A 15,588-nucleotide genomic window follows, 5' to 3' on the forward strand; every position below is an offset into this window, starting at 1 on the left:
TAATCCCAGCTACTTGGGAGGCTGAGGCAGGAGGATTGCTTGAGCCCAGGAGTTTGAGGTTGCTGTGAGCTCGGCTGACGCCACAGCACTCTAGCCGGGCAACAGAGTGAGACTCTGTCTCAAAAAAAAAAAAAAAAAAAAAAAAACTAAAACAATGTCTTATTTAACATTGGGAAGGTCTTTTTGCTTCTTTATCATAAGCTTGTTTCTGTGAAACAGGTTCTTTTGGAAACCAATTAGAAGTTTCTATTCAAAAACAAAATAAGCCTTGATTATCATGAATTGATCAGATCTCTTTAGGGCAGGTACTGGCCTCTAGTTAGAGATTTGGATTTCTGCATTGGGAAAGCACAGCCCAAAGAAAGGAAGCTTGAACCCCTAAGAGCTTTGTGGGGCTGATATCACTGGCTGGGGTACTAGGCAATGTCTCCTGTGGTTTCCAACATCTTAGCAGGTGGCAGGAGGGCGCTGGTGTGGCTGGTGGTGTTTTATTTTCTCAGGCTTCTTTCGTTTACGTGCTCTGTCAAATGCGGTTGATTCGTGGAAAATGCTCAAATTCAAACCGGCCCCTACTGGTTGGGGCCATGCTAGGGTGTCATAAGAGAAAATAGGGACAGTTAAACCACAACCAACTTTGCTGGCTTTCAAAAGGCCACAGCTAATGTAAAGAAAATATCCCTCTTCACACATATGAGATTGCTATCAAACACACTGCGTGCTGTGGGTAGGGTAGGAACCTCGAATTGATATTCAGGCTCATTAGCTACTATGTGAGCTGGAAAGGTGATGCCCAGGACAGTTGGGTCCACTCCCAGGACACTGTCCTGAGGAGCAGAAGACATCTTGCAGCACTGAGATGATCCCTGACATCCCACCAAGTGTCTGTGCTTTTCCAAGCTTTTTGGTTTACAGATGCTGGTACCTTTTGGTTTCATTTCCTCAGTGTAAACAGGTGACTCAAGACCAATGCCCGCGAACCTATCAGAAGTGGGGAATCTGCAGCCTTAGGGCCACTTGTGGCCTTGTAGGTCCTTAAGTTCAGACTTGACTGCAAATTTTACAGAATGAATCCTTTTATTAAAAGGGGTGCAGCAGAGAATGATGAAGCTTTACTTGCCTCCTTTGGTGCTAAAAAAAGAACAATCTTGAAATCAGAAGGATGCATGTGGGCAACAGTGACATGCTTCTGTCCCCACAGGGACCTAGAGATATGGAAGCCCTCAGTTGTACTGTGTAACTGAATGTCATAAAGGGACAAAATGACTTCAGAGTCCCAACCTGAGCAAAGCTCAACAGAGAACCTTAACATCAGATAAATGAATGACTGGGGTCAACTTGAAGCAGCTTGTTAAGCAATTTTGAGTACAAAGAACACATGTCCCCACCCCTACCCACCAGGCATGGTACCCAGTGGGTACTGGGCTGAATTTATCAACCCCAGGGGGAAGTATAACTCTTTTGTTAAGATGATCCTGTCGGCTCTCACACTCTGACTCCATGTTATGTTCACATGCTACACCTCATTCCCCTCGGTCTCTGCTTACAGAGCTAACTCTGAGTGAGCCTTGGCTTCCTGTGAGGACTGGCAGCATCCTACTGGTGCAACTCAGCATGTCTGGGTGCGAGCTCAGGTGAAATTAACACCCTCATGTCCAGCTTGGACATCATCTGTGGGCTTGGTGTATATGCGCCTCCAGGCCCAAGACAGGAGACTCTCTCACTGATACGATACCACTGAGTCCCTAATGTTTCGGTACCAAGGGCAGATCCTGGAGATTTTCCTTGCCCTTGTCTACTGGGAGAAGCTCCTCCTGGCCAGGACCTCAGCCTCCCAGCAAGGCCCCCCTGCCCACTGTATCGCTGAGAAGTGACCTACTCTGAGAACAAGCAGTGATGGAGGTGACTTGATTTGCACAAAAGGTCAGTTTCTATCCATACCAGCATTGTCACCACCACAGGCAATTTTTTTCTTAAATGACACAATGAACGATGAAAAAATACTAAGAGATATGCTGACTTCCTATGAATCATTAAGGCAAATATTCATGTTTGAGAAAAATAGGTCACAATATAATTTAGTTCATTTTAATTCAAATTGGCTAAACATGAAGAAAACAATGACAGCAACGGTTTCAGTCATTTTGTGGGTTCCAAAGAAGAGTACTCCGGAACATTTCAGAACAATCTCTCAGAGAAATTACAATTTCATGATAAAAATAATACAAATGTCTGGTGCCATTTTACACGTATTCACAACCTCTCCTTGTTCCCCTTTCATAATTCCAACACTTTAGGCCAAATACATAATGCAAAACATGAAAAAGAAAACTAAATATTTTAATGTGTTGGATTTTATTACTTTTTAAAATTATACAAAGAACACATGTGCATGAGTTAAAAAACACAAGGGAAATGTATGGTGTTAAAAAAGAAATACAAAACGAATCTGAGACACAAAACAAAAAATTCCATTCTGTGAATTGAAATAAAAGGTATTGCGCTTACTAAAAAGGCGTTATTTCAATATATTAAGAAGTCTTTGATCAGGAACACAGCACGAGACTTTCTTCACCTGTGCATTAACACATCAGTCTCACAAATAGAGGAGGGATCACTACGTTACCTTACCAGCCGCAGGCAGGCGAGTACATGTGTGTGGATATGGTACAATGTCTGTGAGGTGTCACAATAAATAAATTCTTTTTTATTCAATAAGTCAGCAGTGGATGTCACCATCTCAACTTTCAATAGAGAGACGCCAGCGCCAGGCTTTTCTTCCTCGGATGACTTTCCATGAGAGTCTTTCACACTCTGAGAAAAAGAGTGAAGACGAATATATTTGAGAAAATGTGTTAAAAGGCGAAATGCTCCACTTGCCTTACATTTATAACACAGTCTGTGTGCTGAAGAGGGGCTGTGATAGAGACACATAAACACCGTGGTTGTGGCCACACTGGAGTTTATTTTAAAGCACTTCAGAACAGGATCAAGTACTGGAGGCCCACAGTTTTGCCTGGTGTCTACACCAGTGTCGTGGAGGGACGGACTGCGGTGCGCTGGGTGCAGCCGGGGCAGGCACAGGGGCTCCGTGAGCCACGACCTCTGCGGCCCAGTTGGCCTCTGTCCCGGCTTCCCAGCGACTCCCAGGCCGTCACCTCCTTCTTCCTTCTGTGGTTAAATAATTAGGCAGAGTTGCTGCTACTGCAAATTACTGTATGTTTATGTGCCTTGTATTATTTATGAGGTTGAATGATTTCCTTTGATGATTGCAAGGGATTTAACAAGGTGTCCCCCTGAAGCACATCGAGCGCTACTGCTGGGTATGTGTGAGAGGCTCCAAAACCCTTGAGAGACATCCTGGCGTGGGGCTGGAGAGGACCCTGGTACCTGCCTGGGTGGGTCCCAGCCCCAGCTCTGCCACTTCCACCTGTGTGATGCTGGGCAAGTTGCCCGCTCTGTGGGTCTGTTGTCTCAGGGTAAAGGGAGGTGGTAGCAGAACCTGAATCTCGCAGGACTGGTCTCCTCTTAGCATAAGTAGGTTAATACTTGTTATTAAAGCAATGTCTGCCGTGTAGAAATTCTGGTTAAGTAAATTAACATGAATTTATCTTTATTCTTTAGAATTTGAGATTCCGGGGAGTTTTCAAACTTTAGTATAGGTATAAATTTGTAAAGTTTGAGAAATCCCCGGAATCTCAAATTCTAAAGAATAAATTCATGTTCATTTACTTAACCAGAAATCTTAAGAAATTTTACATTAATAAAATATGATTGAAAAATGTACGTAAATAAGACAAATACAGCTATACACCTACACTCTAATTCTTTGAAGTTTGCTTTGAATCTATGCAAAGAAAATGCTCCACACTTAACTGCTCTATTGTTACAGTTTCACTTCAAACACTTACTGTAACTAAAGTAGTACTCAGAGTTCTAAAAGTGGCTTTTCACTGTCTTGTTTTTCTTCAGCTTCTTCAGATCCTATAGGGTGGGGAAGAGAAAGGAGAAAAAGTATTTCATTCCTAAAGTAATAAACTATTTCATTAAAATTACAATATATTTGCGTAAAATTTTAAATGAAAGATTAAACATATGCTTAATCCGTAAGAGATTTAGGTTAATAAACTGCTATTTAAGTCTTTATTTCTCGGAGGAAGAAAACCTTTAAACAATAATCTATCATCTGCTAATCTATCCAAATGCATTTCACTTACGTATCAAAAAAAATACTTATACAAACTGAGAATTATTATCAATTGCTACTTCTCCTTCATCTCTTTGCTGACAAGCTTGAATATATTTTTTAAGTGCAGATAATGTTGAGCTTTTGTACAAATAATTGAATCTAGGTATTTTTAAAAACCGCCACACCAGGCGAGTGAGTGAGGGCTCCTACTGCTGAGGGTGCTGCCAGACGGGCACTGTGGAGCTGCTGCCCGTGACCACAGCCTGACGGTTCTGCATCAGTGTCTCCTGAGCCTTGTTATCCCGACATTCGGCCCTGTCATTCTACTCTGAGGAAACAGTATCTACTATTCATGATGTAGATTTCCTCTCTAAAAATTAGAAAAGAAAGCTAAATATCTGAGAATAGAATAAGGTTAAATTGGTATTATATTTCCTTAAAGTATCTTATATCCAATTAAAATTATGTTCTCATATATAGTTTATAACAACATAGAAAATGCAAATGCTATAAGGTAAAAGCAAATATATAATGAATGAGAGTTTATATATCATCAGGTCACATTTGATAAAACTGAAAAGAATCAAATATATACGTGCAAATGGGAATAAGTAATAGAAAATAACCACATGACTTTTACAATTTTTTCTGGATACTCCAACATTTCTATAATAAACTTGAATTAACTTTATAATTTTTAAGTTATACTTTTTAAAAGCAGGATATAAATAATATAGGCAGTATTGTCACAGTGATGTGAACTTACACACACACCACACACAACTAGAAGGAAACAAACTAAGCTGTCCACACCAATGTTACCGAATAGTCTGAGGGGTGAGTGAGTTTTAGTTTTTGTTCTTTCCAACTTTTCATAAAAAGCATGCATTATTTTCATAGTCAGGGAAGGGAAAAAAAGAAAAGCAGCTCTGTGAGAAGACCAAGGTAGCAGGTTAGGGATGTAATGAATTCACACATAAAAGCAGCAGCCGGCCTCAACTGCTGCTTTAATATTGTCAGATAATATACTTTAAAAAGGAGTTTTTTTTTTCTTGTGAGGATATCTGCCTGGGATATAGCCAAGAACAAATTTGGCAGAGGAGAAAGAATGGCTGAAACTCCTTCAGAAAAGATTGCTTCCCACATCTTAACCTCATATATGTCATATCGTTCAGGTTGAATTTGTAGTAAAATAAATAGATGAAGGTGTAGTGGCTGGAAGGCTTTACTTTCCAGCCTATTAAAGTGCTATAAATCATAGAGACATGAGGTGGTTAAACTGCTTGTTCTCAGTTTTAGAGAAGCCTGAGGAAGATGGTCATACCAAGTCTTCCTGTTCCGGGACTCACCTTCCTCCTGCCAGGCCAAAGGCACTTAAACCACAATGAGTTGATGTGTCTTGGAATTATTTGGGAGTGCTACATAAAGCTAAACCTTTAATTAAAACATAACAATATTTTATTCTTTACATATTTTAAAAGGGAATATGTATTGTTATATTTTAATTAAGGGTATTACTTTATTTAGGACTAAATAAATTTACATATTTTATACATTTTTTTACATATTTTAAAACTGAGGAGGTCAATAAAGCTTCTCCTGAAAAGCACCTAAACATCTTGGAAAAATGGACATAACCAACCATCTCACCACTGTGGAAATGACCTAAGGCATACAGAAAATGGAGAAGTGTTCACAATTGAAATACTGCAAAACTCAGGGAATAGGTGCTCTTGCCTAGAGCTGCTCCTGTTCCTCCCCCACCTCCCCACACTCAGTTTGATGGGCATGGGGGTTCTGCCAGAGTGGGGAAGACCATGAGGCCTGGCAACAAAGCTACCTAGTTGAAAGGAGCTCACTTAATTTGTAGTGGGGAGTCACAGTCATGTTCAGTGGCACTGAAGCTAAAATGACAAATTCAGCAGCAGGTGAGCAGAAGGGGCCAGCTGCTCTGAGAGCACAAGGCTGTGGTCACTGTTGTGGCAAGCATGTGCCTGGGTAAGGCTGTGTGCACGCACAGAGGAGACCCAAGAGAGTCCAAGCTAGCCAGTTATCCTGAGCCGTGAGCATACGCAGAGAGGGCGTGAAAGGACTCGGCAGAAAATAAAAGCCGGGGAAGACCTGAAAATGGCCCGGACTCTGAATGTGCTACTCAACCCACGTACATGTCCATTTGGCTGAGGATGGAAGCCGTAATCCACGTGCTTGAGTGTGATCCTCTGTCTAATCACTGGCTACCACTGAGCTCTGTAGACATGAGTGACTCCCAAGAGTGAGGCTTAAAAAGAATAGCAAGAATTGTGCACAAAACAAACAATAAAACGGAAAACTGAGAGAAGACAGAAGCAGCCATTCATCCCAGGGCATACAGATTTCACAGATTTAGAACACAAAATTTAGTTAACAAATAAACAAAGACCAACAAGAGCAACCTTTTGGGGAAAAAAAAAAAATCAGAATCCAGAGTTGCTATATTTTCAGCAACACAACAAAATAATATAAGGCATGCAAAGTAAAGGAAAGTGTAACCATTCTCAGGAAAAAATAACAGTCGAAAGAAACTATATCTGAGTGTCTCCAAATATTGCATTTATCAGACAAAAACATCAAAGCAACTATTATAAATATGTTCAAAGAATGACAGAAAAAAATTAAAGTATGACAATGATAAATCAATAAATAGAGATTCTCAAGAAGAAAACAGAAATGACAAAAGAGAACAAATTTTAAAAAAGAAATTCTGGAGCAGAAAAGCCTAGTAAGTGTAATGCAATAGTCTCTAGAGAGGTGTCAAGAAAATATTTAAGATGGCAGAAGGAAGAATCCACTAACTTGAAGATAGACTGATAGAAATTATCTAATCTGAAACAGACTGAAGAAAAATTGAATAGAGCTCAGAGACCTGCCAGATAACATCAAGCATACCAATATGTATATAATGGGAATTCCAGAAGGAGGAAAAAGAAAAAGTCAGGAAAATGCTTGAAAAATTAATGGCCCAAGTTTCCCAAATTCATTGAGAAATATTAATCTACATATTTAATGAACTGAACATAGATTAGGATATTACAAAGATATCCACATGTAGACAATTGTGAACCTGCTGAAAACCAAGAAATGCATGAAAATGAAAGTACAACCTATCAAAATTTATGAGATGTCACTAAAGCAGTCCCTAGAGGAAAATTTATGGCTTTAAATGCCTATGTCAGAAAAGAAAAAAGGTCTCAAATCAATCATGTAAGTGTTCATCTTAAGAAAGTAGAAAAAGAAGATCAAGCTAAACTCAATCCAAGCAGAATTAAAAACAAAAATAATTGGCACATTGACAGTAAACTGATTTTTTTATATATCACTGTATTTTACTCTATATTTATCAACTGTCATTTACCTAGCAAAGCAATTCAATTACAACATTCTATTAATAAATGAAAGTAACTTTTATTATTCTTGATGAGTGTTTCTAAATTTCCATTAAATCTTTCAAAGCTATAATGCTCTTTTCTCATGACTTTTTTTTTTATTTCAGCATATTATGGGGGTACAAATGTTTAGGTTATGTATATTGCCCTTGCCCCCTCCCACCCCCGAGGCAGAGATTCAAGCATGTCCCTCCCCCAGACGGTCCGCATCGTACTCATTATATATGTATACACCCATCTCCTCCTCCCCACTCCCATATGCCCGACATCCTGGCAGAGTAAACTGATTTTTGACCAATGTTCCAAGTCAGTTCAGTTGGGAAAGGTTGTCTTGAACTGGTTCTGCGGCCAGGCACGGTGGCTCACGCCTGTAATTCTAGCACTCTGGGAGGCCGAGGCAGGTGGATCGCTCAAGGTCAGGAGTTCGAGACCAGCCTGAGCAAGAGCGAGACCCCGTCTCTACTAAAAATAGAAAGAAATTATCTGGCCAACTAAAATATATACATATATATATATAAAAAAAAAAATTAGCCAGGCATGGTGGCGCATGCCTGTAGTCCCAGCTACTCGGGAGGCTGAGGCAGGAGGATTGCTTAAGCCTAGGAGTTTGAGGTTGCTGTGAGCTAGGCTGATGCCATGGCACTCACTCTAGCCCAGGCAACAAAGCGAGACTCTGTCTCAAAAAAACAAAAAAAAACAAAAAAAAAACTGGTTCTGTGGCAAATAGATATCGAAAACAAGAGAATGAATTTAGTCCCTTAACTACTTCATTTATGAATATTAATTTGAAATGGACCATAATCTTAATTGAAAAAGGTAGAAGTATAAAACTTTCTAGAAGAAAACATAGGAAATCTTCATATCATAGTTAAGAGTTCTTAAATATGACCTCAAATATAATGGCCATGAAAGAACAAGTTCATAAACTAGACAATCAAAATTTAAAAACTTGTGCTGCAAAAACTATGGAGAAGTGAAAAGACAAATTACAGACTCAGAAAATATTTGTAAATCATATATCTGATAAAGAACCTTTATCTAGAATGTATAAAGAACTCTTATAACTCAATAATAAAAATACAACACAACTAAAACTATAGCAAAAAACTTGAAAGAGACATTTCTCAAAAGAACACATATGAATAACACATAATAAAAAAATGAACAAGATCTCAGTATCAGCAGGGACATTCAAATTAAAATCACAGTGAGACACCCCTTGAAACGTGTTAGTCTGGCTATAACCAAAAAGTCAGACAATACCAAGTGTTGGTGGAAAAACTAAAATGCATATACAGTAGCCCCTCCCTTATCTGTGTGGGAAACATTCCAAGACCCCAAGTGGATGCCTGAAACCCTGGACAGTATTGAACGCTGTATATTATGTTTTTTCCCCATACATACATACCTACCTATGATAAAGATCATCATAGGATGAGCTTTATAAAGTTCAGCATAAGATTCTTTTTCTTTCCTTATTGAGAACTTTCACCTTTTCACTTAAAGGAGGCACTTTATGGCTTCTCTTTGGCATATCTGAATTGCCAGCATCATTACTTTGTCATTATTAAGTAAAATAAGGGTCACGTGAACACAAGCACTGCAAAACCCCAACAGTTGACCTGATCACCTGGACGGCTACTAAGTGACTAACAGGTAATGTACATAGCGTGGACGTGGGGCAAAGGGATGCTTCGTGTCCTCGGTGGGACAAGGCAGGACAGTGAGAGATTTCATCACGCCTCTCAGAATGACACACAATTTCAAACTTATGAATTATTTCTGGAATTTTCCATTTAATATTTTCAGACCATGGGTAAATGAAACCATGGAAACTGAAACTGTGGACAAGGGGGGATTACTGCACATTGTTGGAGGGAATGTAAAAGTACAGCCACTTTGAAGAACAGTTTGGCAATTTTTTGAAAAGTTAAACAGAAACTTGCCACATGACAAGAGCAAATCCTCTCTTAGACATCTATTCAAGGAAAATGAAAATAAATGTCCACACAAAGACATGTATGTAATGTTCATAGCTGAATTACTCGTAACAGCCAGAAGCTGGAAACTATCCAAATGTCCATCAACTTGTGAATAGATAAATATATGTACATATCTGTATAACAGAATAGTATCCAGCCATAAAAAAGAACATATTACTGGTATATGCTACAACACAGTTGGCCCTCAAAAACCTTATGAAGAAGCTGGATGCAAAAAAGTACATATCATATAATTATATTTGTATTAAATGCCCAGAAAAGGTAAATTTATCAAGATACAAAGGAGATCAGTGGTTACTGAGGACTAGATATAAAAGTGTGGATTAACTACAAATGAGCATGAAAGAAGTTTTTCGAGTGATGAAAATGGTCTGGAATTACACTGTGCTGTTGATTAAAAACTATAAATTTACTAAAAAATCATGTAATTGTATATTCACAATGGATGAGTTTTATGGCATGAAAATTATACCTCAAGCAAGCTTTTTTAAAAAAGTGAATCTAATTCAGCATCCCTGACAATGATTTTTAAAACATTTTTCAAAATTTTAATTAAAAGGTTGAAAAAATTGTGTTTCAAGTCTATTCACTATCCATAGGGTGTTCACATAATTGGTCACCTCAACAAGAACACTTGTGAGAGGTCAAAGGTGCCCTAACAGTAACAGGAATAAGGCAACCGCGCGCAGGCAACCAGGATGCGTGGTCTCTCTGGGTAGGCAGTAAGTCACAATTGCAATGCCTTCATCTAGACTTGTGTAGAACAGATTATATATGCAATTGAGCAATTCCTCATTTTAAATTAGTCTTCCTTTGATTTAGGAGGTGAGGAATTACGGTCGTCAGCATCACAACGGGTTCACTTAAGCTCTCTGACCACACGGAACACCTTCAACTAGGCCATCTGACAGAGGACCCGCTACCTCGTTCTTTCCACTTCATTCACAGGGATGCAGGATGTGGGGAGATCAATACGCAAGCCTGCAAACAAGCCACTTTGATATCCTTTTTAAAAAAGTACATATGCTAAAATTTGCTAATTTTCCAAATCTCTGTGATACCAAAATTCATGCTGCTTCTTTACAAGGAAGAATACTCGTAACATTTTTATTTATGGTGCCTTCAATTTCTTTCTCTCTTCTTTTCATCCTTCTTTCAATAGGTATAAATTTAATGTATGCTAGGTACTGTATTAGGTACTAAAGTAAAAAAAAAAAAAAAAAAAAAAAAGACCTAAAAGGCCAGTCAGGCCTTTTCAGATGCCCTCATGTCTTCTAGGGCATTCAGTGCTGTATCAGGGCAACAAGAGCTTGTAACTTCAGCTACTGAAAGACTGCTGAGTTTTTAGCTACTGGCATGAGAAATCATTGCTATAGACTAGTCTTTTTCTAGGCAAATTAATTCCAGTAATAGTTTTCAATTTTAATTCTTTTCTAAATTGAGCATTCAGACAATGAAAATATAATAAAATAAAGTAAGCCACTTTGAACAGTCCTTTTCTTCCCACTACTAATCTGCCTTTTGTCTTAAACAAAGCAGCTATGCAGTGGAACACAATGAAGTGTTTTTGCTCGTTTAGCTTCCTAATTCAATGAAATGGTTATGCCCCAGAGCACCACTAGGTGGTGGTAAAAGTCACAGGCAAAAAGCCAATAGAGCCAAACTGGGAAGCTTGATGAGGAATGCTTGAGGTGGTATTCCTCATGTCATTATTATTATTGTGCTGTGATGAACTAATTAAGAAACTATATTAGTAATGAGATATTTTATTAGTCCTATAAAAGAATTGCAAAAAATAGAAGTTGTATTAGTTTTAGAAAAAGAAGTGGAAAGTATGAATTCTAACACTAACTTTTTAAAGAATGAGTCCTATGATATAAAACATCTGAATGAAATAATCCTTATAATGAAGTAATTAAAAGTTTAATATTTAATTCTAGTTTCTACTATCTTAGAAACAGATTTTCTGCTAATCCACATCTGAATTTCATTGGGTTCTCTTTTTGTATTTTACATTGCAGTTAGATAGAACACCAATAGTCCAGAATATCAAGTTACTTGGAGTTCCTCTAGTACACTGATATTTCACACTGCTGTGCTTTTGATCCCTCACATGACTCTCCCTGCCTAGAATCTACTTTATTGCAGTGTGTGTTTAGAATATTTACTATGTGTAAGGTTTAGAATACAATAATGTAGTCTCTGACTCAAGTTTACATACCAGTGCTAGAAACAGACCAGGTCAACGGTGAAGACAGTACAGACAACACAAGACGACAGGCTTGTGGGAGAAGAAGTCACAAAGAACATGCAAAGGGCACCTTAATTAAGATTGTTGGGAGTGATCTGTGTGTAAGGATAGTAGGTGAAAGCCTTTGGAACATGTGAGTGGAGACTAGGATAGCAGAGGAGATAATGTTCAGAATAGAAACAGCAGGGTCCACAATAGCTTGAGGGCTCTGGTGCATAACATTTTCCGAAAAGCTATGAACAGAACACAGGAAGGCAGTAACAAGGCGAGAGGCTGGACAACTGGGGAAGAGTACTCACACAGGCACTTTCTGCCAGGCTAAGGATCTATTGATTTCTTAATCCTTTGTATCACTGAAGGCTTTTGAGCACAGAACCGACGTGATCAGTTTTGCATTTTCATAAATACCAAAAGGCTGTATACTTTAGTAGTTATGAGCATGGATTCTAGCACTGGAGCCCAGGTTCAAATCCTAGTACAACACTTATTGTTTCTGCGACGTTGAACAAATTGCTTCAATTCTCTGTGCCTCCATTTGCTCCTCCTTGCACTAGAGATATTAAAACTTTTACATGACAGAGTGGATATGAGAAGTAAATGAGTGAATGTTAGTAAAGTTCTTAGAACAGCACCCGGCAGTTACAAAAGTGTAAGTAATTTTGTAAATGATGTTTTTTGTTTTTTTATTGTGGCAAAATATATTTAACATAAAATTTACCATTCTAACTGTTTTTAAGCACACCATGCAGTGCCATTAAGTTCGTCCACACTGTTGTACAGCCATCACCACTACCCATCTTCAGAACTTCCCCAGCCCCTGGAATTCCCCATTCTACTTCCTATCATTGAATTTGATTTCTCTAGGTACCTCGTATAAGTTGAGCCATACATGTCCTTTTGTGTCTGGCTTATTTTACTCAGCATAATGTGTTCAAGGTTCATACGTGTTACAGTATGTGTCAGAATTACATTCCTTTTAAAGCTGAATAATATTTCACTGGATGTATATACCACATTTTGTTTATCTGTTCATCTGTTGATAGCCATTTGAGTTGTTTGTACTGTTTGGTTATTGTAATACTGCTGCTATGAGCATGGGCATACAAATATTAATATCTGTACGAGTCCCTGCTTTCATTTCTTTTGGTTATACACCCAGAGGTAGAACCGTTGAGTCATATGGTAACTCTGTTTAATTTTTTAAGGAAATACCATACTGTTTTATACTGAGCCTACACCATTTTACATAACCACAAAGCACAAGGGGTCCAATTTCTCCATATTCTTACCAGTATTTATTTTCTGTTTTTTTTTTTTTTTTTTGTAATAGTCATCCTAATGGGTACGAAGTAGTATCTCCTTGCGATTTTCATTTGCATTTTCCTAATGATTACTGATGCTAAGCATCTTTCCATGTGCTTGTTAGCCATTTCTGTATCTTCTTTAAATAAATGCCTATTAAAGAACTTAGCCCATTTTTTAATCAGGTTGCTTGTTTTTTGTTGTTAAGTACAATTGTTATTTTTAACAGGACACTCTGGTGGCTGGTTAATGGAAAGCCAGACTGGAGACAGAGAGTCAAGAGGCTGCTGCAGAAACTGCAGCAAAAAATGCTGCATTGAGGGTGGAGCTGATAGGAAGTGGTATCAATCTGAATGAGATAATGGAAGAAGAAATAAAGGAGGGAGAATGGAAACAGTTTTGTAAATGATGAGATATGAGCCCAAGAAAGGGACGAGCCTGCAGCGAGGTTGTGGCTTGTGACTTTGGCCAGTGGGCAGACAGCGCAGCCGTTCTCAGACACGGGGAATCCCAGAGGAAGGTTGGTTTAGCACGAAAGGTGATGAAGAGAGCATTTAGCCCCTTCCTCTTATCTGCCTGTCTTCTAAGATGCAGATCACAAATCACAGCATCCAACCACCACTCCATTGCATCCCTTTTACATCTCTGCATCCTACTACTGGTCTCATGTAAGACTGCATCTTACTCATTTTCATATCCTTAATACCTCCTGTGTTACATGTTTGCTAAGTATAGCGAGAAATAGAGGGGGTGGAGAGAGGGAGAGAGGACAGAGCATTTGAATGATGGACAGAAACAAATGTGATAATCAAATTTTTTACCTGCTTCAGATTCAGGAGGGGAATAAAACTGACCATCAGAAAGACCACTGGGTAAAAGTGCCGCGCTCTCTGAAGCATCTTGAACTATCAGGAGTCCTGGAAGAAAAGAAATTCTGACATTGGCAATGTTGTTATGTTTCTGGTAGCTTTTTGGCAAGATTAAGTACGATAAAATGGTATTATTATTATTACTACAATAAAATACGCTTAGAAAAAGAGGTACTTTGAAAACCTTTCAACCAGCAAATAAAAGGTTTCATTAATAAACTATGAAACAATACTGTAAGGAACAGATAACCAAGTATTAATAGTTTAAAAAATTGCCTCTGCTTACTCATGAGACTCTTTAACTCAGTACGTATAGCATCTTTCCCCTGGATCTAACTCCCTATAAAAAATCAATAACGTCAAAAGCAAAACACAAAGTGAAACCAAAAAACCCGGTCAGCTTGCACGAATGGTCTACTGGCTGCACTGGATACAGAAATGCCAGATGTAAAGTGTGATACATGGGTGGCTTTTTATAAATACATAAAGAATAATTACAATGACAAAGAAATATATATGCAACAAAAAGATCTCCAAAGAAAAGAAGTGCATCAAAAAACAAAGAAAAGAGAAGGAAGCATGATGTGGATAGTTCAAAATACCAATACACGAAAGGCCGTCAACACGGTTCTTTTGGTGGAAAGCTGAGCTCGTGTTAAGACGAAGTGGGAGGAAGCACCAGGCCGAATGGCGGATGCCAGGCCCATGTGTAATACATGCTACTGACCAGGAAAATAAATGCTGCTTTTAAAGTTTTCATTAATTATGTATTCTGCTTTATTAGTTACTCTAAATTTGGTTTAATCATATAATCATTCAAGTCCCAGTCATGTTATTAATAATAGTTGATATGTTTTCAACAAAGTTCGTTTGATATTTATGTCCAATAAAATAATACTTCCATTACCATTACTGATCCCTTCTCTACAATACAGAGGGCACAGGATAGAAGACACATCTTGTTCTGATTAATATGTTTTTAAAATCTACTCTTGAATTATAATTCTTTTCTTATAAATGTCTTCTCTGTAAATGAGATTTTCCAAAATAAAGCCAATTGCAAGGTTGTTTTTTCTCCTGCCGTGTTCTGAACTTACCATCATGCTTAACTTTCTATAATATACAGATTTTCTTTTCCTACTGGGCATCCAGATGATTGACAGAGGCATAAAAACAGCATGTCTTGAAACTGCATAAGTATCAAAATGAGCTTGGACCATTCCACCTCCAAGAGGGGTGGGTGAGGCATGTGGGCTTCCATTAAGGACATAATGTGGAAAAGAATTCCAGCCCAATAATTAACCATCAAGCCCAGTCATTTGGCCTTCCTAGTTGATATCCTGAGATACTGACAACTACAGTGAGATCATACAGCTTTGGCAGGACCCCTGAGTACACCACACTGGCGACCACTCAGCTACTGAGAGGAGGATGGTGAAAGGCTAATGTCTTCCTCCTCTGAACTCCACCATTAACCCACGCTAGGCACTTAACTGTCCTAATTACAGCCCATCCAAAGCCACCACCTGCTCTATGGATAGCAATGTGAAACTTT

At 38.5% G+C, this 15,588-nt stretch overlaps 1 protein-coding gene across 5 annotated transcripts in view; it reads right to left on the reverse strand.

The window, feature by feature from the left end:
- Window positions 1-2,071: 2,071 nt before the first annotated feature.
- The window catches only part of STARD3NL (STARD3 N-terminal like), a 47,087-nt gene continuing 33,570 nt past the window's right edge, over window positions 2,072-15,588 (reverse strand). For 4 of the 5 annotated variants that reach the window (XM_069461765.1, XM_069461763.1, XM_069461766.1 and 1 more), the window contains 3 exons: window positions 13,986-14,081; window positions 3,909-3,981; window positions 2,072-2,809 (listed from right to left, as the gene is read on the reverse strand). In XM_069461765.1, coding sequence (XP_069317866.1) covers window positions 3,926-3,981; window positions 13,986-14,081 — 152 coding nt within the window. In that variant the 3' untranslated portion in view covers window positions 2,072-2,809; window positions 3,909-3,925. Of the gene's footprint in view, window positions 2,812-3,908; window positions 3,982-13,985; window positions 14,082-15,588 lie in introns of all 5 variants that reach the window. The other variant, XM_069461762.1, reaches the window with a different exon arrangement.

This window comes from Eulemur rufifrons, chromosome 29, assembly GCF_041146395.1.
Source record: "Eulemur rufifrons isolate Redbay chromosome 29, OSU_ERuf_1, whole genome shotgun sequence".
Taxonomy (NCBI): Eukaryota; Metazoa; Chordata; class Mammalia; order Primates; family Lemuridae; genus Eulemur; species Eulemur rufifrons.